The 25,833-nt window shown below is 36.9% G+C and overlaps 1 protein-coding gene across 2 annotated transcripts; it reads left to right on the top strand.

Moving 5' to 3' along the window:
• Positions 1 to 1,834: 1,834 nt before the first annotated feature.
• Positions 1,835 to 14,587, top strand: ndufaf7 (NADH:ubiquinone oxidoreductase complex assembly factor 7). 2 transcript variants are annotated; one of them, XM_073816719.1, is made up of 10 exons: positions 1,835 to 1,973; positions 2,457 to 2,617; positions 3,612 to 3,692; positions 3,780 to 3,890; positions 5,778 to 5,988; positions 6,092 to 6,150; positions 6,309 to 6,422; positions 10,424 to 10,567; positions 13,170 to 13,343; positions 14,185 to 14,587. In XM_073816719.1, exons 1-10 carry the CDS (start codon positions 1,934 to 1,936, stop codon positions 14,386 to 14,388), a joined length of 1,299 nt encoding a protein of 432 aa, XP_073672820.1. In that variant the 5' UTR covers positions 1,835 to 1,933; the 3' UTR covers positions 14,389 to 14,587. The 2 variants fall into 2 exon arrangements, with proteins under 2 accessions (XP_073672820.1, XP_073672821.1); XM_073816720.1 differs by lacking the exons at positions 3,612 to 3,692; positions 3,780 to 3,890.
• Positions 14,588 to 25,833: the final 11,246 nt, after the last annotated feature.

Below are 25,833 nucleotides of genomic sequence, written 5' to 3'. Positions count from 1 at the left end.
ATTAAGATGACCAGCAGAAAAGCATGCTGTTAACATCTTAAAGCCTTACAGCAAATTCATTTAGCCAATTAGAGCCATAATACATTTTGCAACAATATTATTGCAGCTGAGATTTACTGTGGTTGACATGTTTCCTTTCCTGACCAGTAAAAGTAATTCAACTTAAAAGTTGATTTATTTATTTATTTTACAAGAATAAAAACAAGCTAAGGCTATTCTAATGGCAAGAGCTGTGTTGAACAATAACGTTTGCCATATTTTTCTAATAACAACAATACCAACAAACACCAAGCTTATTTAGAACATAACTACTTTAGTGTACTTTAGTAAATTATGTTATTTTGGCCAATTAACCTTAATCATTGTTTATTGAATGCAAATCTGAACTTGAAGTATTGGTAGGCTATGAGACAGCAAAATGTGTGATTTTAAATAAAGAATTACTGAAGGAAAGAGCAGCAACAAGCAGTGGTTTTTAACAAGTTCTCCTGGGAAGTCTGTATTTATGAGTTGGGAAGTTACAATTATGAAGTCATTTGGATGAAGCAATGGCAATGTACTGTTCTATAAAAAAAATCTACGTTTTTATCAAAATTATAAAGAATCTGCACATGGTGTGTTTTCTTTTTTATGTTTTATGAAATATGAAGGTTCTGTATATTATAACATAATCGTACAATACTATGGTATTTTGTACATGCAACTTATATAGTTTTATTGTACTTTATAGTTTTTATAGTTTTATTGTTTATTCTACTGTATACGCCATTCTACTGACACACCTTTAACTTAGGAACTGAGGGTTTGAAAAAATTTCGGAATTTCACAATTATGACTTTGTGATGGCGTTCACGTGCGTTCAACTTGTAAAAATACAATCTTTCTGTCATAAACCCAACTGTGACATACAACTACACAGCCTTTGATTAAATCAGCTGCAAAAGAATACATTAACAAGACATTAAATATCAGACTATCAGAGAGTCATGTGGATTACTGCAGTGTTTTTATCAGTTGTTTGAACTTTTATTTTGATGGCACCCATTAACTGTAAGAGATGCAAGAGATGTAATGCAACATTTTTGAAATGAGTTAAGATAAAAATATTTTTGAAATTGTGATTTAGGTGAGCTGCCTGTTTGCAAGAAACAAATCCATCAATTACGGTGTTTAATTTCCGCTGTTTCAGGTCAAAATAATATAATAAATAATGCTTTAGGCATGAAAGTATTAGTATTAGGCCTACTTGTGGATTATTTTGATGTTTTTATCAGCTGTTTGAACTCTCATTCTGATGGCACCCATTCACTACAGAGAATCCATTGGTGAACAAGTGATAGGCCTAATAATGACGCAAGTGATGTAATGATGATCTTTAAATCTTTTCTTCTGATTAAGAAATCAAATTTAGTATGCAAATTTAAAGCATGTTTTACTTAAATGCAGAAAATGTTTAAGGAAATCAACTGTAAGTATTACCAAAACGGAACTGGGCTATTGGGCTACGTTTTCAAGAAACAGTAAATAACCTTATCAACTGGACGTTGGCAGGGCATATTTATTATATTTCTACATGAAACTGGTCTTTTTAGAATATAATATAACTAGAGAAGACACGATTGGATTTGACGTACTCCGATGTAGTAGGTGGCGGTATGTACATTTTACGATGATATGTACGTTAACCCGCAAGAAAAGTAAAAGAAAAAGCAGAAGATGAACCGTTCTGTCCACACTCCAGTCCAGTAGGTGGCCGGTGGCTGTAATGCACCTTTACGTTGGTTTCCCAACCAAAAGTAGAAGAAGCTGAACCTCGGCCAATCAGAATGAAGGACTTATGACAGCGTGTTGATAGTTTGTAAATGTAGCACGTCATTGTTCATTCCCATTATTAATAGTATGTGATTTATGTACATCTAATAAGGTGAGCAGCATGAGGACTCTACTGAGGCTGAAGCGACTAATGCCAGAAGGTGAGATGAGTTTATTTTAATCACTGATACACTGATATGTTGGTACACGCGCAGAACACCACAACAATATGATGTGCATTGCTAAACGTTTCAAACATAATTTATGTGAAATATCATTCTTCAGTGTGCATCATTCTTGTCATATAATCTCTCTACGTTGCATACTTATCTCACACATCCTCGGGAAAAATAAAACGTTTCTCAAATTACTGATAAATGCTGTTATACAGAAAATGCACATAGACTGCTGGTTAAGTTACATGTGTACATATGCTAAAAAAAACAAACAAACATGGCGTAAAAAAAGATGCAAAAGTATCACAGAATGATCACATACATTTTTTTTCCCAAGTGTTCTGAAGGCTTACAATAGGAAGAAGGAGAAGACTAAAGATTTTTGTGTCTTAGAAACACAGCTCACAAACGTAGATACAGTACAGGCAGATATTTCAATGAGTAATGATGCAATGCTGTCTATTGCAGTGCGGTGGACTATGTGGCAAAACAGATCCTGCTCAAATTCTTCCACCCAGAGTCTGGAGTCGAACACATCCATCCTTAAACATCTTATCTCCAAAATTACTGCCACGGGTCCAATTTCAGTAGCTGAGTACATGAGGGAGGCACTCACCAATCCAGTGGCGGTAGGTATCATGTCACATTTACTTTTCATGCTGTATACCAAGGAACTGTTCTGTGTCCTTACAATTAGCGCTGGAAACAAAATCCTTATTTGAAAGACTAAATGTTAAAATCCTAAGATTATTATTTTTTTTAAATATTTCTGTGGATGAATAGACATTTTTTGGTTGGGCTACTCGACTATGGCAAAAATCATAATCATGATTATTTTGGTCATTGCAGAGTTGCGTAACAGAGGTGATTGGCAATATTTTTTTTTATTACTTAATTAGTCATTTCAGATATCTCACAGAAACTTCACAATTACTAATTTTGATGCTTCAGCAAAAACTAATACTAGGATAACTAATTAATAAAGGTTCCCCAAAACAATTGTAGAAGACAAATAATGTCAGTAATACAATAACTTCTCACAAAAACACTGCCTAATTCACAACACGTGTACGTGCATTAATTTGTTCTTAACCTCGTTCCAATGTTAGTGAATTTAGTAAATTAGGTTAGTCATTTGCATAAAACATTACTAAACCATCCCCATATACAAGGACTTTCAATACAACCTTTCCTTTGCAGCATTTTCCCACTTTCTGTATATGACATATGCCATGTCTGAATTTTTCTGTCTACAAGAATATCTTTTTTTTTTAAATTTCTACAAGTTTTTTTATTTAAGATTTTCCATTACATTTTAGTAGCTCAGTAAAATGTTAGCAAATAGAACAATATGTTATCTGTAGCTCAGAGAAAGTTAGATTACTCCAAAATAAACAATATGTGGTAAAAACAGTAGCATGGTGAGATGGAAAGATCATAAATCTCCTATTGCATCTAATTTTTAAAAGCTGGTCATTCTGTGTGCAATTTTTTTGCCTTTTAGTTCATATAGGTGAATCTGGGCATTCATATAAACATATACCCACCCATCCGCTTGTAGAGGTAATAAGATAGCAAGTGCTCTTCCACCAAAGACCAAAAGTCTGCTGTTTGCCTCTTTAGGGATATTATGTGAAAAATGACATGCTTGGAGCAGGTGGTGATTTTATTACTTCACCAGAGATCAGTCAGATTTTCGGTGAGGTAAGCATTGTTTTTAATCACTTACTTATTACTTACAACCGTATAAAAAGATTTTCTCATTCAATAAAATATTTACGTCTTCCACAGCTGTTGGGTGTCTGGTGTGTCAGTGAGTGGATGGCAGCTGGGAAATCCAGCATGTTCCAGTTAGTGGAGCTTGGACCAGGTAGAGGTTCATTGGCCAGTGACATTCTGCGGGTAAATACTCCAATGAATATTTTTGGCTTTAATAACACCCTACCCCCTGTCAGACTGTGTCTGGTATAGGAAGGTGCTGTAAAATGTACTAATATTGGCACCTTTTGTAAATGTGAGCAAAACAGGGTATGGAAACATCTGTCATCTTTGTCTTTTTCACTTTTGTTTAAAGGAAAATTGTGTGCCACAATGATGGCTTCTCCTATAGACGTTTTTCCTGAACACGGAAGTAAGTCCGACTCTTAACTGAAAGAATGCTTTGCATTTCCGGTCTACATTGTTTCTAGTCAAATTAGGGTATATTCCGAGCTAATAAACTAATGTTAAACCTATTAAAATGTTTTTAAAAAGCATATGGCTCCATATCGCCATCACTTGGCAATGTCGCAATGACCGTCATTTGTCAGTGCCTCACTTTAATGAGTGTGTAGATGACACGAAGCAGCAGACGTTTGCTACATTAAAAACAGATGGACGCTATTTGAATGGGTTCCTATGGAATCCGGAACAGAAAAGCATTCAATCTGACGTTAGAATTCGTAATGGCGGCGCTCATCATTTACTCAGGAAAAAGGTCTATAATGCTTAATGATGTTGAAGAACACATGGCAAAAGTTTTGAAAATATTTCTCGTATACAGAATCTCCAGGTTCTTCAGGTTCAGAGGTTCATACTTTTTACTTTCTTTGTTTTGTTGTTTTCTCACCCTATGTTTCTCTCACCCTATATATATTTTTACTTTTACGGTGATATACAAATGCCATTGCAACATACAGAATACATAATTATAATCTATCTCAACAGTACTAGGGATCAAAAAATCCTTAGCAATAATAGTAAAAGAAAAAAGAAATTTGGGAGAAAACTCCAAGTGTAAGTTTGTACACCACTGGTGTAAATGATTTTAATGATTTTTAAATAATATTAAGTTTAGCATTTACTACTAGGACATTCTCTGACTTTTTAGAAATGTTAAAATTAATGTAAACTAATAAATTGATTTTATACTTATTCAGAAAAAGTATTTTCAGTGACAACTCTATCAGTGGCAGTCCAGTTCACTCAACATTCTTTACCTGATGAGTTTACTTAGAAAACTTGAGTACTTAGTTTCTTAACCAGCATGTTCACATTCCTAGACAAATATGTGGAAACCTTTTGCCTTAAATTTCTTATGCATGCTTTACTCAAAAAATGTGAACTAAAATATCAGCTTAGCCAGCTAATATATATCCCTGCAATGCTGTTACATGCAGCATATTATCATTGTTTCTTGGTCTTCTCCTGGACTGAAGCACAAACTCTTCAGCACAATGGTAACCTCACAAAGCTCATCAGAAACCTTTTAAAGTTTTTGTTTTTTTTAACTTTTTTTTAATTAAGTTTTAGATGCACAAAGTATTTGAACAGTATCTGTATCAGTATTACATTAATAGTTCCAAAATTAGGTATGCTTTTCAATATAATTATGAAAAAAATTAAAAAATTAGGACGATCATACATTTTCTAAAGCTAAAAAATGATTCATCCCTTATATCACAGATTACTTTGTTTCCACACTAATAAAACATTGTCTTTTAAAACTGGAAAAAATACATGATTAATACATTTGCATTGGCTCAGGAGTGATAAATTACTGTTGTTGGAATCATCACATTCCACCTCGTTAGCACATGGTGAGGATAAATTGCAACATTTTTTTCAGGGGTTTTTCAAGGTTTTGCTCATATGTACCAAAAGTGACTATTCCCCAAAAAGGTGGTTGCTGTGCCACTGTCCACAGAAATATTGTATGCAAACAATATAGAGTAACAAAAGGAATGCATTATGTACTTACAAGTGTGGGGACACTTTGAATTTCAAAAGTCTGCTGGTCATATATGGCAGGTCTTCAGTCAGTTGAAAGCTGTCCTGGGTGAGACGGATATCTCTGTTCATCTTGTGGAGGTCAGCCCAAAGTTGAGCCAATTTCAGGCCGAATGTCTAACTGGAGATAAGGCGCAGACATGTAATGATGATCAGCCTGCTTACCGCAGTGGCACCACACATACAGGCCTGCCTATTTACTGGTACCACAGGATAGAGGACGTTCCAAGAGGTACGGACACGTCAAACTATCATGTAATCACACAGACTCACTCCTTGAGTGGAAATGAAGCTCTTAGTTTGTTGTAACCAAAGCCTGTTTTCTTCTTTGCCAGGTTTTAGTGTCTTCCTTGCACATGAGTTTTTTGATGCTTTACCCATTCACAAGTTTCAGGTACACCGGACTGTAAAATTCAGTATTCCCATGAAATAAAAAAAAAAAAAAAACTTTTTTGAATAAATTGATGAATCAAACATTTAATTTAAATTTATATTAACATTACCTTAGAGGTTAGATGCTAAAATTAATATTTCTTTTTCTTTTTCTTTTAGAGAACAGAGAAAGGTTGGCGGGAGGTGATGGTTGATATTGATCCTGAAAGTCCAGAAAAACTGAGATTCGTGGTTTCCCACAGTCCTACACTGGCCTCCAGCATTTTTATACAGGTGAGACCTCCCTCCTTTACTTTAGAACATTTGTCATGTGGCTGATCACAGGCAGCAGATGAGAAGTAAGTTAATAATAATAATAAAAATTCATTATATTTATATAGCGCTTTTCTAGACACTCAAAGCGCTTTACACTGTCAGGGGTATCTCCTCATCCACCTGGATGATGCAGCGGCAGCCATAGTGCGCCAGAATGCCCACCACACACCAGCTTATTGGTGGAGAGGAGACAGATTGATGAAGCCAGTCAGTAGATATGGGGATGATTAGGAGGCCATGATGGTCAGTGGGCAAATTGGGCCAGGATGCCGAGGTCACACCTCTACTCTTTTCGAAAGAATTTTTAATGACCACAGAGAGTCAGGACCTCGGTTTAACGTCTCATCCGGACTCATCAAGGACGGTGCTTTTTTTGACAGTATAGTGTCCCCGTCACTATACTGGGGTGCTAGGACCCACACAGACCACAGGGTGAGCAACCCCTGCTGGCCTCACTAGTACCTCTTCCAGCAGCAACCTACTTTTCCCAGGAGGTCTCCCATCCAGGTACTGACCAGGCTCAACCCTGCTTAGCTTCAGTGGGCGACCAGTTTTGGGCTACAGGGTGATATAGCTGCTGGCTAAATTAAATTAAAGTTGAAGTTATATTGATAGATTTAAAGGTCCCATATTGTACACATTTCTGGAGGTTTATTTTAGTTGTTGATGTCCTTAAGAATATATATTTGCGGTATAAGTGCCAAAATCCATCTCAATATATTTTTACAGCTCCTTTTTTAGGAGCTCTGTCAAAAACAGGTCGATTTTGGCCCATCTAATTAATATTCATGAGCCCCTCTTCTTATTGGCTTGTTGTTTTCTGAGTGACGCACAGCCAGGCCAATCACAGGTAACTACGGTCATGTATCGTTGTAGCTGAACCCAGAGCCATAGAGAGAGCCTAGCCTGCTGATACTCAACAAGATATTTCAGAATTATCATTAATGTTTTTTCTTTTTCAAACACCAAATGCAGTAAGCTACATAACTGTTGCTTTAGTAAAGCCCCTTTCACAATGCGCGCTGATTCTGGAAAATTACGGGAACGAGCGCTGTGTGAACAAAAGCCAGAACCATAAAGGCAGTGTTGTAGTGATGATGCACGTTATCATGTGACTCTTCACAACAAAAAAATACATGCAAAGTGGAATGAAGCGGCGATCAGGCAGAGCCAGCTCCTCACTATCAGCGCTGAAGCACAGTTTGTTCAGGTTAGTTTCAGTTTAGTGAAACGTACGCGTCGCATTACATCTCACATCCAAACGTCACATGTCTTTATGGGTTGTGTGTAAAGCACGCGCAGATTCCGGAAAACAACTGTGAATGAACCAAATTAAACAACTCCGGAACAAATCATGGGAAACATTATCCGTGTATTTACCGGAATCGCTGTGTGAAAAAGGCTGAAGTTGACATGCCACTGGTCTCATATACAGGTCCTTCTCAAAAAAATTGCATATTGATAAAGTTCATTATTTTCTGTAATGTACTGATAAACATTAGACTTTCATATATTTTAGATTCATTACACACATTTGAAAGTAGTTCTAGCCTTTTATTGTTTTAATATTGAGGATTTTGGCATACAGCTCATGAAAACCCAAAATTCCTATCTCAAAAAATTAGCATATTTCATCCGACCAATAAAAGAAAAGTGTTTTTAATAAAAAAAAGGTCAACCTTCAAATAATTATGTTCAGTTATGCACTCAATACTTGGTCGGGAATCCTTTTGCAGAAATGACTGCTTCAATGCGGCGTGGCATGGAGGCAATCAGCCTGTGGCACTGCTGAGGTGTTATGGAGGCCCAGGATGCTTCGATAGCGGCCTTAAGCTCATCCAGAGTGTTGGGTCTTGCGTCTCTCAACTTTCTCTTCACAATATCCCACTGATTCTCTATGGGGTTCAGGTCAGGAGAGTTGGCAGGCCAATTGAGCACAGTAATACCATGGTCAGTAAACCATTTACCAGTGGTTTTGGCACTGTGAGCAGGTGCCAGGTCGTGCTGAAAAATGAAATCTTCATCTCCATAAAGCTTTTCAGCAGATGGAAGCATGAAGTGCTCCAAAATCTCCTGATAGCTAGCTGCATTGACCCTGCCCTTGATAAAACACAGTGGACCAACACCAGCAGCTGACATGGCACCCCAGACCATCACTGACTGTGGGTACTTGACACTGGACTTCAGGCATTTTGGCATTTCCCTCTCCCCAGTCTTCCTCCAGACTCTGGCACCTTGATTTCCGAATGACATGCAAAATTTGCGTTCATCCGAAAAAAGTACTTTGGACCACTGTGTTTTATCAAGGGCAGGGTCAATGCAGCTAGCTATCAGGAGATTTTGGAGCACTTCATGCTTCCATCTGCTGAAAAGCTTTATGGAGATGAAGATTTAATTTTTCAGCACGGCCTGGCACCTGCTCACAGTGCCAAAACCACTGGTAAATGGTTTACTGACCATGGCATTACTGTGTTCAGTTGGCCTGCCAACTCTCCTGACCTGAACCCCATAGAGAATCTGTGGGATATTGTGAAGAGAAAGTTGAGAGACGCAAAACCCAACACTCTGGATGAGCATCCTGGGCCTCCATAACACCTCAGCAGTGCCACAGGCTGATTGCCTCCATGCCACGCCGCATTGAAGCAGTCATTTCTGCAAAAGGATTCCCGACCAAGTATTGAGTGCATAACTGAACATAATTATTTGAAGGTTGACTTTTTTTGTATTAAAAACACTTTTCATTTATTGGTCGGATGAAATATGCTAATTTTTTGAGATAGGAATTTGGGGTTTTCATGAGCTGTATGCCAAAATCATCAATATTAAAACAATAAAAGGCTAGAACTACTTTCAAATGTGTGTAATGAATCTAAAATATACGAAAGTCTAATGTTTATCAGTACATTACAGAAAATAATGAACTTTATCACAATATGCAAATTTTTTGAGAAGGACCTGTATTCACGTTGTTCTGAAGCCTGTGCAATGATGTAGTTTTGACATCTATCGACTGAACAGGGTTTTCTAGATTAGTTTCTGTGTTGTTGTTGCTTAGCAATGTTATGGACACGATTTTGTCTGGGTTTGACAAAAGGAGGGTGGGACAGTGGTTGGTGTTCGGGGTGGTGACTGAAGGCGGTGATTGAGTAGATCGGACGTCAAATCGTTACGGAAGTCACAGCGTCTCATGAAAAGAAACAGCTACTTTAAGCAGGCTGTGTGCAGTTTACTGTGGATTGACTGTTTTGAAACTCATATGGTAGTTACATAGCCCCTAGACCTCAGTTATCATGAAAAAAGCCAGGAAATTTCGATTTTGACAATATGGGACCTTTAATTCTGTTTTGCATTTCAAAACAGCAATTTACCTGAATTCTTAATAGAAAGGTTAAAAAGAAATGTATAATAAAAATATATAAAATAACATAACTAAATAGCAAATATGTACGTTCACACAACACTTCAGCAACAATTAACATATCGCAATGGTGTAGTTTCAGCATCTGCCGGCTAAAGAGGTGACGGCAGCCAGTTCCTGACACCCTGAAGTGGTGAAACCATAGATATGTATACATGGATGCTTTATTAGTATCAGCAATTTTGCTAAACTGACACAATTAATTTTGACGCTTTAAACTGGAGGTTACGCAGTGTTTGGCATCTTGGAAACTCATTGATTTCTATTTTGAATAACAACACATTGACTGTTCCAAAATGGACATATGTGTCAGTGTGTCTGGAGTGGTCAAATGTGGCATCTACCTATACATTTCGGTATATTACAAAACATGACTGTGTGTATATTAAAAAAAATAGCTAATTTAACTCCAATTTATGAAATGTCATGGTTAGTTCAGGTTGTCTGGAGGTAAAGGTATTCATGATTCAAAAAACATAAAATTAAAATTGAAAAAGTTTCTTAGTTTCATCCTTGTTTTTTACTGAATTATTCTTTTCAGAATAATGAAGGCAGACAGCATGTGGAAGTATGTCCCGATGGTGGAGTCATTGTTCAGAAACTGGCCAGTCGGATTGCAGAGGACGGAGGTGCAGCCTTGATTGTAGACTATGGACATGATGGAACAAAAACTGATACTTTCAGAGTAAGTGCTATGAATGTTATCTCTCTCAGGCTTTGTCTTATGAGATCAGTGCTGGTTTGTTAATTTTGTTAATTGTGATTTAATCACAGTTACAGAGGGGGTTATATCTAAATATTTTCTCTCTCTTTCACACACACATACAGATTTAATTGATTTCTTTCCCAAATTTCCCAGATTGACTGCTCTAATATATGAGACCCCAATGTTTTAGGAGTATAGGACACACAATAGGACACATGCTTATTTGATAACTGTTTTCTATTTCTGTTTATGTTTATACTTTATTTTTTTAAGATTAACTGTTTTTTTCCAAGGCATTGTTAGATGTCAGTGTTTCCTGTCATAGCTATGCAAATATTTGGTTTCAAAAACAGTACCATAGCTATTAAACTTAAATCTTTTAAATCAGTATTTAACCTCAGAAGATTCTCTGAGTAGAAAGAGGTGCCAAAGTCTGATTTTATGGTTTCTGTGCTTTAATGTTTTTTTAATAAATCTTAAATCTAGTGATGAAGGATTTTGAAAGTATGATAGTTATCAGTGTTGAGTACTACTGTATGGTTAAACCTGGTTTTAGCCTGGTTTTAATGTTTAAAATATAGTAACAGTAGAAAACATAATTTCAAAAGTATGCAAAATATGCTGCTGGGGCTTTTATTCACATGGATTTACAATTAAGTACGCAGGTTTGCTGTTTTTAATTGTAAAGCCATGTGAATAAAGCCTCAATATATTTTCCTACAAGATTTTCGAGTGCCTTGGTAGAAAACATTCATTAGAAAGTTAGAAAAGTAATTAAAAAGTTATCAAATGTAATCAGTTACATTTAATCTGTAACCTATTAAACTTCCAAAGTAACCTTCCCAAGACTGATTGTAACTGTATAAAAGTTGAGTTAAGGATGTTCATTCCAACTGTACACTATATATTCTTGTAATTTTTTCTTACAAGTAGACAAAAGAACTGCTATGGTCACTTTCACAAGGCAGCAAAATACAGTTGTCAGTCCCGTGTTTGAGTCCTTATGACAGTCAGTTAAATTCGCACACAGCAGGGAGGAGGGAGGGGGGAGGGGGGAGGGGGGAGGGGAGGGGGGTCCATCTCAAAAATGCTGCAGTAAAAAGGTTTCATATGAGTTGTGCATATAATATGGGATGTCCTGAATAAGAAGTGATCATTGTTTTTTTTCTACTTTTTAGAAATGGGGTCTATATACCCCGTTAAAATGTAATAATGTCCCATATCTCAAAAATGCTGCAGTAAAAAAGGTTTCATATGAGTTTTGCATATAATATGGGCCGTCCTGAATAAGAACTGATCATTGTTTTTTTTTCTACTTATTAGACTCTAATAATGTCCCATTTCTCAGAAAAGAACTGTCAAGTACACCAATAAATAAAACGGATATTAAAGCAGAAATGCAAATAAATAAGTAAGTAAAAATTCACGAGAATTTTGTAGTATTATCTCTCAGTCCTGGGCGTCTAAATGAAAAGCGCTCTGCAAGCGCGTTCTCTCTGTGTTGTTTCTGAAACTACCGTAATCACTGTAATATGCGCGCACACTTAAAATCAATCGCGGCTGGCTTGACCGTGTTTTTATGAACCGCGGCTGGCTTTACCGCAGTGATTATTTGCATGAGACGCTGCTTTAAAAAAATTATAAAAAATACGGGACAAAACCCGTCCCGTATTGATTCAAAACGGGACGCGCAATTTCATTCTCAAATACGGGACGATTCCGTATTTTAAGGGACGGGTGGCAACCCTATTCACCAATCACAACGCACTGGGCCAGCTAACCAGTCAAACGTTGTGCCGAAGTTCCGACACTAGGGGTCCCTATACTAAACGCCACAGCTGCTGAACTGCGTTACAAGTCCATAGTGGTGCAGATGTTGACAAGCCCAGTGTGCCAAGATCAAATGCATCTCTCAACCTCATAGCCTTCCAACACCCAAGACTAATGGCCTCGTTCCCCAACATCCGGGAGAGCCCATATAAGGCAGAGGTCACCTCTAGCTGGAGAGTTTTCTCATTCTGAGAAAAACAAGAAAAATTATGGCTAAGAAGTCCAGGTTGTAATGTTGGGGAAGCGTTTGTTTCCCCAAGTGGGGAAAGAACACCAAGGAGACCACACCCTACCTGAAGGGAAAGTAATGGGTGGAGATGCATCCTGTGGGCTCACTAAAAGGGAGTACTACATAAGGGAGATTTCTGTGGTGGGCTCTGCATATGGGGAGAACTACCAAAAAAAAAAGTCCCCCACCCTCTGAATATTGCGTATCATAACTTAATATGTGTAAACCTTGTTTGGCGGTTTTTACTTGGAAAAGCAGCTATATGTTTTTCTAGCATAAAAAAAAAACTATGGATAAACCTGAAACGATAGAAGTAGGATTGGAGATGAATTTCATTTACAAATAAGGTAATGTGCATACTTTTAAATCGACACCTGCCTGAGTTCAAGAACTAGTGCTTAAAACTCTGGATGTAACTCCAGACCCAAATCCATCAAGATTCCACACGAGACTGATCTGTTTTCTGAAATTTAGGTTAGGCAGTCACTATGTTTTGTTGTTAAAAGTTTATTTTTGTGGCAGGGCTTTAAAGGCCATCAACTCCACAATGTCTTGGAGGCACCTGGTATGGCAGACTTGACAGCAGATGTTGACTTCAGTTACCTGAGGAAAATGACAGGAAATGAGGTGACCTGCTTGGGACCCATCACACAAAGATCCTTCCTAAAGAACATGGGCATTGACTCGCGCTTGCAGGTGAGAATGACAATACTAATGTCTGTGTATAACCTCCAATAGCATCCTAAGCAAAGTTTTGTTTGATGTAAGATTCACCCGTTTAAAATTGAGATTGCAAGGCCAGTGAAACATATTTTAAATTACTATTGGGTACTGTTTAAAAGTTTTTTTTTTAATGTTCTTTAGTAATTTTGAAAAAAGAATGGGGGAAAAATGCTTTTTGTTAATAATTGAGCATCTTAAGTGTCTTGGCATGATGTTGATCAAGTTTGATGACAATTTTATCAATCTGTCATTATATTGTTATATCATATAATTGACAGTACGTGATTTAGTAGAAAGGGATAAACAACCCAGATTGTATCAAGTGTTTATCTGTAGTATTTCCTGTTTTTTTTTTTTTTTTTATTATTAGTTTGACATCCATCAAATTGTTCTACGGTGAGAATTCTAGAGAGAGTTTGTCTGCTTCCTGACCTGGGCCCCAATAAGTCAAATTCTTACACTATTAAGACTATGTGTACGGTTTTTAACTCAAATTCACACACATTTAATCATATCTATTTTCATGTTAAGGGAGTAATATTTAATATATTTAATAAATAAAACTATTGTGTTTTTTTTTTTTTTATATGTGTGTACCTACTTAACCATATTTTGAGGATAAATTTGTACCCAGAAGTGAGCTAAATCTAATCTCTTCCTAAAACCTCAAAAATGCAGAAAATTTTTTGTTAGGGTTAGATTATAATGTGAATGAAAATCTGTATGAAAACAACAGACCCTGTACAAATCTTTTTTTTTTTTTTTAAGTTGTTGTTTTAACTCTTGACCTTTGCTTTGTTGCGTTCTGTTATAGGTCCTCCTGAGGAACTGTCATGACCCCTCCACCAGAGCGCAGTTCATCCACAGCTATGACATGCTAATTAACCCTGAGAAAATGGGACACAGATTTCAGTTCTTCTCTGTGCTTAATCGAGGTCGGCTGGCTCAATATAAAGGAATGCAGAAGAACACCGCGTCATTGCCAGTGGCAGGCTTTGCTGAGCTGGACGTGCGATAAAAAGACTGTAAAGGACATAATGTAGCAGCATCAACATGTTTTGAAAAACTAGACAACCAGATGTAATCTTATTCTCTACAGATCTCTACAGATGTGCATTGGACTGTGCTGATTGTCCAGTTTAGGCAAAATGCATGTTTTATTGTTTGATGGTCTGCACTCTTCATTGCGATATTAAATACAAAAACAGCTTCATTTATTTCTGCACAAATTGCATAAAGGTAGTTGACATGAAATGCATTTTTACTCTCCTTTTAGAAACCCTGTTTTTTCCCTTGTATTTTAATTGTGTTAAAGTGTTTTATCAGAGACAGGTATAATGCAATAAATCTAAACTCTGGTCCTGGGCATTTTGTGTCTCCCTTATCTGACACACTCAGGTCTGTTCATGGAGCTGATGATCTAAATCAAGTGTGTTAAATAAGAATGACATACAAAATGTGCAGTTGAGAACCACTGTATTAGACCTGTCTCTGAGGTCTAGATATGGTCTGATATTTGAAGCAGTTAATGTTAACTCTTCTACAAGCCAAAAAATGGAGCCAAAGGAAGAAAGTATGAAAGATGTGATGTTAAAAGTGAGCAGAGCTTCTAGAATAGTCCGTTTGTTGTTAGTAAATGTTTAAGACACATCAAGAACATCAGCACTAACATTGGGCAGTGGGGCCTGGCTCACTGTTCTAATTCATCCCAAAAGTGTTTAATAGAGTTTCCCAACTTTGATTATGAAGGCACACCAACAGCACATATTTTGGATGTCTTTCTTTGGTAATACATCAGTTTTAGGTCTACGAGTCTCTACTATCAACCTGATAGGTTATAGGTTGGAACTGAAGTCTGCAGGATGGTAGCTCTCCAGTAAATTATTGGCTAACACAGCTATGCTAGAGTGACTACTAACTATAGAGTAGATTAAACAGGCACCATATATGCAGATCCACCAGACACCAGGCAGGTGGACCAGCCAATGCACTATTCACTAGACAATCAGTTTGATTTCAGCAGCATCTTCCTTTGACCATGACGGAAGTGTACTGGTTTACATAGCTAGGTATATGGCCAGTATGGTTGTGGGGAAATTCGCAGACAGTAAGGATGGTCCCTGTAATGATCTGTAAAATCTTGGCCACAGATATCCCTGCTGATTCACAGTATGCATTCTTCGAGGACAAACAGTACACTGACTTCAACTTAGGAGAGAAGGGCCTTAAAGCATGGCACTGGTGGATTTAGTCATAGCTCTGGGGCCTCATTTATAAAATGTGCGTACACACAGATGTGTGTACACAGTACTGTAGGTTTTTGGAATTATAAGCTGTTCTTGCAGCTCACTGTTCTAAATCAAAGGATTTGGACGATGACTGGTGATCTTTTATATGTTAATGACATTAATTAGGAGTCATTTACAAGGCAGAGAGCTGAAATTATTCAGTTGTGCGCAAGTTCAACATCATTTGCGATTCATAGATTTCATATCTGAAAGAAAGGCGTATGTGCGTTTTCTGCACATACATTCATTCTATGAATCACACATACACATATTTTGCGGAACATTTTATAAATGAGGCCCCTGGAGTTTAACTTCCCAAAAAAGATCAGCTAGAGCATTTAATTTATGCTAGACCAGGGTTGTCCAAACTCAGTCCTGGAGGGCCACTTAGTGAACTTGTTTCATAATGAACAAATGTTATTAAACTGAACGAACAATGACCTCTCTGGAGCTGAATAATGACACCATTGTCCTCCCATATTTACAACTGAATTTTTTTGTATTTGTCTCATTTTGGTTTGCATCATTGATTCTATTTTCCTGTTAAATACTTTGAACCCAATTGAAATTTTCCACATTGTATCCACTGTTTTCTACAACGCAGAAGTCTGGGTGAGACTTCCAGTTCATTATCTTCTATAGGAAAATAACGAGAAGAATAACAACATGTAGTAAACAGTAAAACTGTTTGCACTACAAACTAGTGTGTTCATAATTAATATAATACATTGAAATAAGATGGTAAGACACCAATATGCAATATCAAGCAACAAAAAATAGCTGGTCATAGATGAGACTGGAAATATGACCAATAAAATTTATAAATGGCCACGCCCATTCACATGGGGAAAAAAAGGTTGATAGAGCACTTTTGAAAATAAAGGTGACTTAACTAGATCTTAAGCCCCGTTCACACTAGACGCGACTTCTGTCGCTGCATGTCGCCAGGCTGGCGACATGCAGCGACAGTATGGAAGGCCGGATTATTAAAAATAGGTGCGTTCGAGATGCACTACACTAGCCTGCCGCCGGCTGGCGAGAGCAGCCGCTTGCAGTCGGGGGAGGAGTGAAGAGACGGCCGTCAAGTCGGACACTTATAGACGATGAGACTGTATTTCAAACATACACAAAAAAAAGGAATAAAGAAAAAGAAGAAATGAAACTACATAAGATAAATAAATAAAAGAAAAAAGTTACCCTATCATTTATTCTATATGCTACAATCGTTTTGCTTTTTTGTTGATCATATCAAGTATGTGAGTTACTTTAATGTAATGAAATATGACGCTTATTATTTGTATCTTGGTTTTGTAGTTAGCTATAGGACATTTTTCAATTTTTATAAGCAGTTTATTCAGTGTAGTGAAGCCTCTCACAACATCCATTAAAAAACGGCCTCTGGTTGACCAGTTTTTTTTTTTTTTAACTCTTATACAATAAGAATATATATTTACCATATCGCCTAGTCTTCATTTTTATCAATAATGTTTTGTTTGAATATCAGATATTCGATATAAAGATTGATTACACACGTGAACTTTTTTAAGAAAAACACGCAGCACACGACGTGCTTGTCATCACATAATCTGACCAATGAGAATAAAGTGTGTCGTCATCAAGGCTTTCGCAGTCGGTTTTAAGCAACTGCAGCGCCTGACCTCTGCGACTGCTCTCGTTTTGCTCTCACGGTACTTTGATGGCACACGTGATCGAAAGGCGGCTGCAGCGCCGATCAAAGTCGGACAAATGATCTTACCAGAATGCATTGTTTTGTAAAGGCCCTTTCACACGGGACGCGGCAGTCGCGAGTGTCTAGTTCATTTTCAATGGGAGACATGCGGCAAGCGGCAAACCGCGGGCGGTTGCGCTGGCGGCGCGGAGGCGGAGCGCAAGCGGTGCTCGTGCACCCAAAATCCTGCCGCTTCCACGGGCACGGCGCTTCGCGGCAGGCGCCGCCAAAGATAAAAATATTTTATCTTTTTGTGAGCGGCAGCGGCAGCCGCGTCGGCTTTAACCAATCAGTGAACGGATTATTAAAAACCAATCATAGAATATTTAACTGAACTTATAACGGATAGTTGAAATAGAGGAGAAGATTGTTTTAAGTGTGCTGGATTTCCCAGAACTGTATGAATCATCTAAAATCTCATTCTTGGTTGGGGTGAGCACACGAGTTAGTTTGCCAGGTAAAAATACAAAGTGTCCAAACAATACATTATTATGCGTGGTGTTATAATAAACTATGTCTTTCAAAAGTTTGAATAATAATAATGACAATAATTAATGACAGGATGACACAAACAACTTTCCGTTTTATTTAGACTTTTAAGCAACTGTAACTATGGCAACGTCCGCCCCCAGACCGCGTCGCGAACACCGCCTCAACTGCACAAAACGCTTCCACTAGAAGAGAAGGCGGCAGCCGCGCGGCGATTTCACCGCTTGCCGCGTCCCGTGTGAAAGGGCCTTTACGTGTACAGATATGGAAGGCCGTTAGGGCCAAAACGTGTTGTACAAACGCGTTAACGCGTAACTACGTGTTAACACGAAATTACGTGTTAACACGCGATTACGTGTTAACACGCAATTACGTGTTAACACGTAATTTTGTGCTGGCATTGAGCTTTAACGCCATCTAGTGGTTGTTTTATAATGATTTTTATTTTGAAATTAATTTAAATTAGGTTTATATTTAATTACATTACAGCACATAAGCATTTTTTAATCTTATTTTTAATTGTATTTTTATATTTCGTTTTTAATTTTAATTTTAATTACACAATTACAAAAAAGGTTAATTACACATTTTTCAAAATAGTGTTTTGCATGCTTATACTATCATTTTTAAGCCATATTATTTTACAGACACATAAAAAACATAATGAAATCACTCTAAACTACTCACTAAACTCAGCTCATGATTTATGATATACTTCCTATCAAATACACATGTAACACAGTGAGTATCAGCCTGGTTATGCTGTGCCAAGATGCCGTGTGGATTTTCAAGAAGTCAGAGAGCGGAGGTGCAGGATCATCAGGGTTCTGTATGGATGGAGAGTGACCTCTTTCTAGTTTGAGCATTTCTTCAGGAATTTTTCTACAAATGTTCTTTGTGAGTTTTGGGTTTTTGTTATTTATTATTCTGTGTATAAATCAATAGGGTGAGTTTAAAGGGAAAGAGAAGAACATAAAACAGACAAGATCAGTCATTAGTGTATTTTGTATTTTCTACACTTGATGAAGAGGATCTTCCTTTGACACCCAATAATGTTTAAGACAAAGCTGAAGAAGCCAAAATGCTCAAATTATTTTAATTAAATATAAAGTCAGAGTATTTATTATTCCTTCTTAAAGAGGCTGTTTAATTTAGTCTACCCATAAATGTTAATTAATGCATTAACTATCAAACATGCACTAACATGTAGTTAAGGCTGCCGTTATTCATCCATGAATCCATATGACTCCAGTTGTAGTTAGGATAGCTCTTCGTTAGTTTATAATTAGTTAATACCTTGGATAATCATTAGTAGGTGATGAATTAAGTATTAATTGAGGCATTAGTACATGATTATTCATGTATGCTTATTGTAAAGTGTTACCGTCATAATCTGTGACAGCATTTAAAGATCAGGCCTGTCTTACACAAATGTATTTTGTGTTACATGAATTATGGATTGGAGATAATTTTATACTTTGCCCTATAAAACACTACTGGGTCATTCCTGGTATCCAGTAACATTTTGGCTTCATAACTTTTGGGAAATGTAATATATTTAGCATTCAACTAAAATAGTGACATGTGTATCTATTAGGAATACATATTGGCCAAAAATAATAATTATAGGTAGATTGTTCAGAAACGTGCTGTGAAATGATTCCACACTGTTTGGGACATATACATAGTTATCACAAAATGTTAATAATGTAAATGTTAAACAATCATGAGCTTTTCTTGGATGGTATATGTGCTAGCGTTGAAGTACTCAGACTCGAGACCATTTTTTGCTTACTCGGTCTCGTCTCGGACTTGAAAGCAAAAATACTCGGTTTTGACTCCCACTTTTGCTTCCTTCACCCTACAGAAATAAAGTTTCAAACATTTTACAACCTTAACGGCACAAATTCTAATTTAAATATAGACTAACCCATATTATAGCTACAATTATTTCTGTTACCTTTATTCTTTAAATTGCCAACTTTGTTGTGACTTTAAGACCTGCTGCTGCACATGATGTGGATGACACACATCTCCAATGTAGAAGTTTTTGCCCCCATCCTGTTTTGTTTTTTCATTACCTCCATGTTGGGGTGAAAGTTAATAGGTTAACAAATGTATAGCGGTTGAATTATGAGAACAGGATATTGTTTTTTTAATGTGTCAGTAAAGTAATATGGCTAAAAAACGACAATATAAGCATGCATAAAAAATTCTGTTTTGAAAAATGTTTAATTAACCTTTTGTGTAGGCTAATTGGGTATAAAAACGAAATATAAAAATACAATTAAAAATAAGATCATTAAAAATGCTTATGTGCTATAATGTAATTAAATGTAAACCTAATTAATAATCTTTCAAAAAATAAAATTCATTAGAAAACAACCACTAGATGGCGTTAAAGCTCAATGCCAGCACAAAATTAGAGAAATTACGCGTTAACACGTTAAATTTCTCCCTTGCCGCCAAAAGTTTTTAGCCCCTCCTTAAAGATAGGCGCGTCAGATGAGGTAAGTGCTCAGTCACAATCTCATGAATAATAACAATAATACGAACGTGCGCATCAGCACATTAATAGTAATAAGAAGGATTACAAGCTGTTACGACAGGCAGTGTCAACGTGACATCACCACTTCGTTTTACTTGATTATTCATGATGTTGTGACCCAAGTACTACGCTGAGCATGCAAGTTTACTTAAGCAGCGATCATGTGCCAGGGACATTGGAAAGATAAAGCACTCGGAACAGCAAAAAACAACTTAAGCAGAAGCAGCAGAAGACACTTTTTGCTGGAATAATGGCTTAAGGAATCATCCAGCGACCGCACTTTTAGACGAAACAACCAGGCTTGCCCAGATGAAGAGGATAACAAGGTAATATTTCATGAAAAAGCTGATTAGATACAATTAATTAATTTAATAAGAATAACGCTAATTGCAGTATGTGTTCTTTATTTTAATATTACAATTTATTTCATTTCCTTGTTTATCCGACCTTTCTCTGATTTTACATTTTTAAAAATGTCATTATTAGGCCTGTATTTAAAATTATATTACATTCTGATTTCAGTTATTACTAATACAAGCCACTCTTGATTAATTTCTTTGCCCTTAACTGATGTCTATGCACCATATAATGTAAGGACACTCCTTGTCACATGTGGATCAAAGTAGGGGTTTGATGACTTGTTCAATTATTACATGAATACTTAATGGTTGTTAAAAATCTCAATTATTTGGTAACAAAAACATAGCCAATCCTGGGGCATTCATTATTGCACTAAATGTTGAATAGTTATTGCTTTATTGCATGAAATTAGTGTATCTAATGTTATCAAGTAATTTGAAGATGTTAGATGAATATTTCTAATGTATTCCAAATTCTACCCAGTGGTGTGTCAGGCACTTTAACAAAATGTGACAAAATGCAGAACATGGTAGCAACCAGTGATGCGCGGGTTGATCCAAAATGAGCGGGTGCCCGCTGTTACGAGTCATCCAAAAATATTTTTAATGATATTCGTGTCGCGGTCGTTTGAAATAAAGATGCCAATCAAAACATTTGTAATTTATATAGTACTAGACACAATTTTATGAAATACATAGACCTGCACTTTATTGGCTGAATAATATTTAGTTAATGGGTTAATATGTCCAATGCTTCTCTTTCTTTTTGGAATTATTAGACACATTTCACTGTTTTTTCAAATGCCTCTGTTTAATTTCCTTAATTATAAAATGTCTAGCACTATTTTTAAACGTTTATTCAAGCAATAATATATAAATTATCTCATGTAAATGCTTGTTTAAAACCAGGGATTAAAAACGAATTCGAAGTAAAAACTGTATTTTTTCTTTACATTTCCAGAGAGCGAAACGAATGAAATGAAGTATAATAATTTCAAGGCACTATAATTTCCTTATTCATTTGATACAACTATTATAGCTATGCAAATATAAAATAATATTACTTTGTCATATTCGTGATTACTGAATTATATGAAAACTTTGTTTTGAAGTGCATTCGTTATGTTTGTATAAAAAATTCGTTAACCTAGCCTATTAAGTAGATTTAATATTCTTGATAATTTTTAGAAGTTAAAAGTTAAGAAAAAGGGAATTAGCTTGTAGTCTATATATATATATATATATATATATATATATATATATATATATATATATATATATATATATATATATATATATATATAGGGCTATAGGATAATCTTTTTCTTAACTTTTATTACACTGTAGATCGAAATAAAATAATTCTTAACATCGGAGAATCACTGACATTGGGGAGCGCGGGGCACAACCTAACACTTTTTGAATTTCGCGGTTTATGTAAATCCTCTTGGTTCAGAGTACAATTTTTAGCCACATTATTTTCACACTTGTCTAGTACAAATACATTGCTTTGTTTTATATTTACAGTGTATACGTTTTTCGTTATTTACCCCAAATGAAAGGAAGTGAAACGTGACAACATGCCCCGTAGGTGGGATACATTGTAACATCTGAGGGGCACGTTATGACAGCTTAAAATGTTATCTGATCGAATGAAAAAAATATACACAACAAACTAAAATATTTTGTCAATAAAATACACGTGTTAACTTTTTCAAATAAAGTAATGACGTTTTAAAAAATAAAAAATTAAAATAATCAAATTTTTGAGTTGTGATAATGAACACATCGCAACAATGCTTGGAACGGCCCTGATCGCAACACACAGCTGTACAGTAGTTTAAAACAATGTGGACAAATAGATTAAACACGTTTAGACATTCAGAAAAACATTCCCCTCCCTACACACACAGTAGAGATGCGCGGATGGGCTCAATCGTCACCCGAATCCGCAGCTTCAAATAAATTATCCGCCCGCCACCCACCCGCACCTATATTTTTCTCTGATTTAGATAACCGCACCCGACCCGCACCCGATCGTCATATTACACTTATTGTAATTCTTAGTTTTGCATGATGATATGATAAATTGATGGTTCATGTTAACAGCAGATTGATTCAGCTGATCTGCAAATCGCTGCACACTTATACGTTTATCACTCGTGATTTTAAGCCAAATCCATGCAGAAAAGAATAACGTTAACTGACATCTGGATGCGACTCTCCGCAATCTCTGACGAAATCGGTCGGGTTTTCTCTCTATTAGAGCCGCTCTGAGCTTAGTATTTGAACGCATGCTTGGACTGAAGTTTACAGGGGTTCACCAGTTTAAGAAAGGTCTGAGCATAAAAATCTGCTTCTTTTCATTTTTAAGGTATTGTTTTCATTATAATCTACTGATTCAAATAAGTAATCAATAATAATTATAGCCTACCACTGCGCGTCTAGCCTGACATGCTTTCGCGTAAGAATGAACAGGCAGCATGGACGCATCAGGCAAAATCGTCAAATATATTTCAAAAGAAGCCGGCGCCACGGTCCTGACCACATCACTGTCTTTACTGGGTGTTTTTAGGGAATATTTCAATGTATTAACATGCGACTGAATTAGCTATTCATGTGTTGGACTGCCATGATTTTGGCTAATGCAGGACACTTCTGAATGATGCGCATCAGAGACGTGGGTAAACGCAAAGCGACCAATGCACTACACCGCTGCATTACCGTGCTCAATAGCATTAGCACAGGCATAACTCCCTTCAAACTTTATATGGAATGTCAACGTTTCTGTCACCAAAAACTTAGAACAGGCAAACACACACACGCACACAAATGAAATCGTCTCTGCCTGATGAAAAACATATTTAAAACACGTTCAAGTTTTAGAAAATGTAGTTAATATTTGCATCATTATTGATTTATCTCATCCACCCGCGACCCACCCGCAAATAATCAGAATGCATTTTTTTATTACCCGACCCACCCGACCCGCGGATTATCCGCAGCGCCCGCGGATATAACCGCCATCCGCGCATCACTAACACACAGACACAGCTCTCATAGAACACGACACACAAACCAGCCAAAATGCTTTACATTTCTTAAAATAATAAATTTTGAACATTAAACATCGATTTCCAGCCTTTATTCACCTGTTTCTTGTGGTTTCTTATCAAAATCCTTAGAAGTAAGTAGTGTCAGAGGATAGCATAGTTTAATAATAGCGAAGTTTACTTTAAATCTGCATAAAGGAAAATCTAAATAAATCACAACAAGAACAAGCTGTATTTTTCTTGCAATCATTTCTTTTGACAAAATTACCTAATTAATGCCGAATGATGTTTGGCAGTGAACGCATCTCCACCGTATAGCCACATATAATCGCTGGTGTCAGACAGTAGCAAATATTAAACATGCGGGTCAGGGTCGGGTACAATATTTACTTCTTCTTGTTTTTGCGGTCCGAGTTGCGGGCGGGTTATTGAAAACGTCGGTCGGGTTCAGGTTGTTTATACATTGACCCGTGCATCACTGGTAGCAACATAAAGACCTTATTTATAACAGCTGCTCATTCACACAAGCTAATGGTAAACATCTCTTCTGTTTTCATTGAAAGATTGAAGACTATGAGGTCTTGAAGTCTACAGCACTGCCTGCTCCATCTTCAGCAATGGGGAAAACAGCCTAAGTCCAAGGACAGCTTCTGGCAGCAACCCCTATTTCACCACCTTGATACATTTCACACAGACACCTGGAGGGAGCCTTAGGCCCTTACACAGCACACAGGGAGTCTGTTGTTCTGCCCCTTTTACTTAAAACATCAAAGAACTTGTATTGAGTCTACTTCAAACCAGAATGTAACTAAACTTGTGTGTTGCTGGAACCACTTCCTTAATTGTATATAATACACACACACACACACACACACACACACACACACACACACACACACACACACACACACACACACACACACACACACACACACACACTTTAGCAACTGAGAACAGTTACAGTCTCTGTAATATTGTTATTTATTGTGATTAAATGTGAAAAAGGTGTCTTGAGTGGAAATGTACTGAACTTTAAAAAGCTCAGCGAAACAATGCACAAAGTTATTTCATCATAAAAAATTGTAAAGGTGTTATGAAAAGGCTCTTTTTATCCCATTAACTTATATCTCTACTGAGCGGTTGAGCTAACTGTGATAGGGAATAAATCTATCAAAAGGAAGAATATAATTATAAAAGTCACAGAATTAAAAAGGCTCACCTTTGTAAACCGAAACAAGCTGGTGGGCTTGCTCTCCCTAACCTCTGTTTCTATTACTGGGCCTCTAATATGACAATAATTTCGTTGTGGTTAGATAACTTGGCCGAATGCCCCCGCTGGCTTCAAATAGAGCGGCAACATTGCCATCCATACAGTTTGGGTGCGGTTCTCCTGTCTCCAGTGGCTCTAGATACAATTGTCTACCGTGGAAGCGTTACTATACATAGTACAATTAGAATCTGGAAGCAAATTAGGGCACACTTTGGGATCAGTCAGCTCTCTTTTCTGCTCCCAATTTCTGGGAATCCTTCATTCAGGCCGTCCCAACTAGATAAGGTATTCTCACAGTGGAAAGACTTGGGTCTTTGCACAATTGGTGACCTTTACCTGAACAGAACCTTTGCGTCATTCTCCCAGCTATGCGATAAATTTCAACTCCCTCGGAACAACCTCTTTAGGTTTATGCAAATCAGAGACTATGTACGTACCCACCTACCTTCGTATGTAAGTGCTTCCCCCTCACTCCTAGACAGGTGCCTCCTTCAAAATACGGGTTCCAACAGAAAAGTGTCACACTTTTATGAGTCATTAATAACCCTCCAACCTCCCTCTATGTCTGCAATTAAAACTGCATGGGAAAATGAGTTTGGAACACAGATCCCCGATGTGACCTGGCAGCAGAGCCTTGACGAGATTAACACTTGCTCCATTAACTCAAGGCATTGCCTCATTCAGTTTCGAGTTCTGCACAGACTTCACTATACCAAATCAAAGCTCC

The sequence above is a fragment of the Garra rufa genome, chromosome 13 (assembly GCF_049309525.1).
Source record: "Garra rufa chromosome 13, GarRuf1.0, whole genome shotgun sequence".
NCBI classification, from domain to species: Eukaryota; Metazoa; Chordata; class Actinopteri; order Cypriniformes; family Cyprinidae; genus Garra; species Garra rufa.
Note: the sequence above shows the minus strand (reverse complement) of the source record. Positions and strands in the feature narration are given on the sequence as shown.

Coding starts and splice junctions, on each gene's coding strand:
- ndufaf7 (XM_073816719.1), top strand. CDS start 1,934: ATGAGGACTCTACTGAGGCTGAAGCGACTAATGCCAGAAG. Junction 2,618..3,611: donor CACTCACCAATCCAGTGGCG/GTAGGTATCATG, acceptor TTGCCTCTTTAG/GGATATTATGTGAAAAATGA. Junction 6,423..10,423: donor CCTCCAGCATTTTTATACAG/GTGAGACCTCCC, acceptor TATTCTTTTCAG/AATAATGAAGGCAGACAGCA.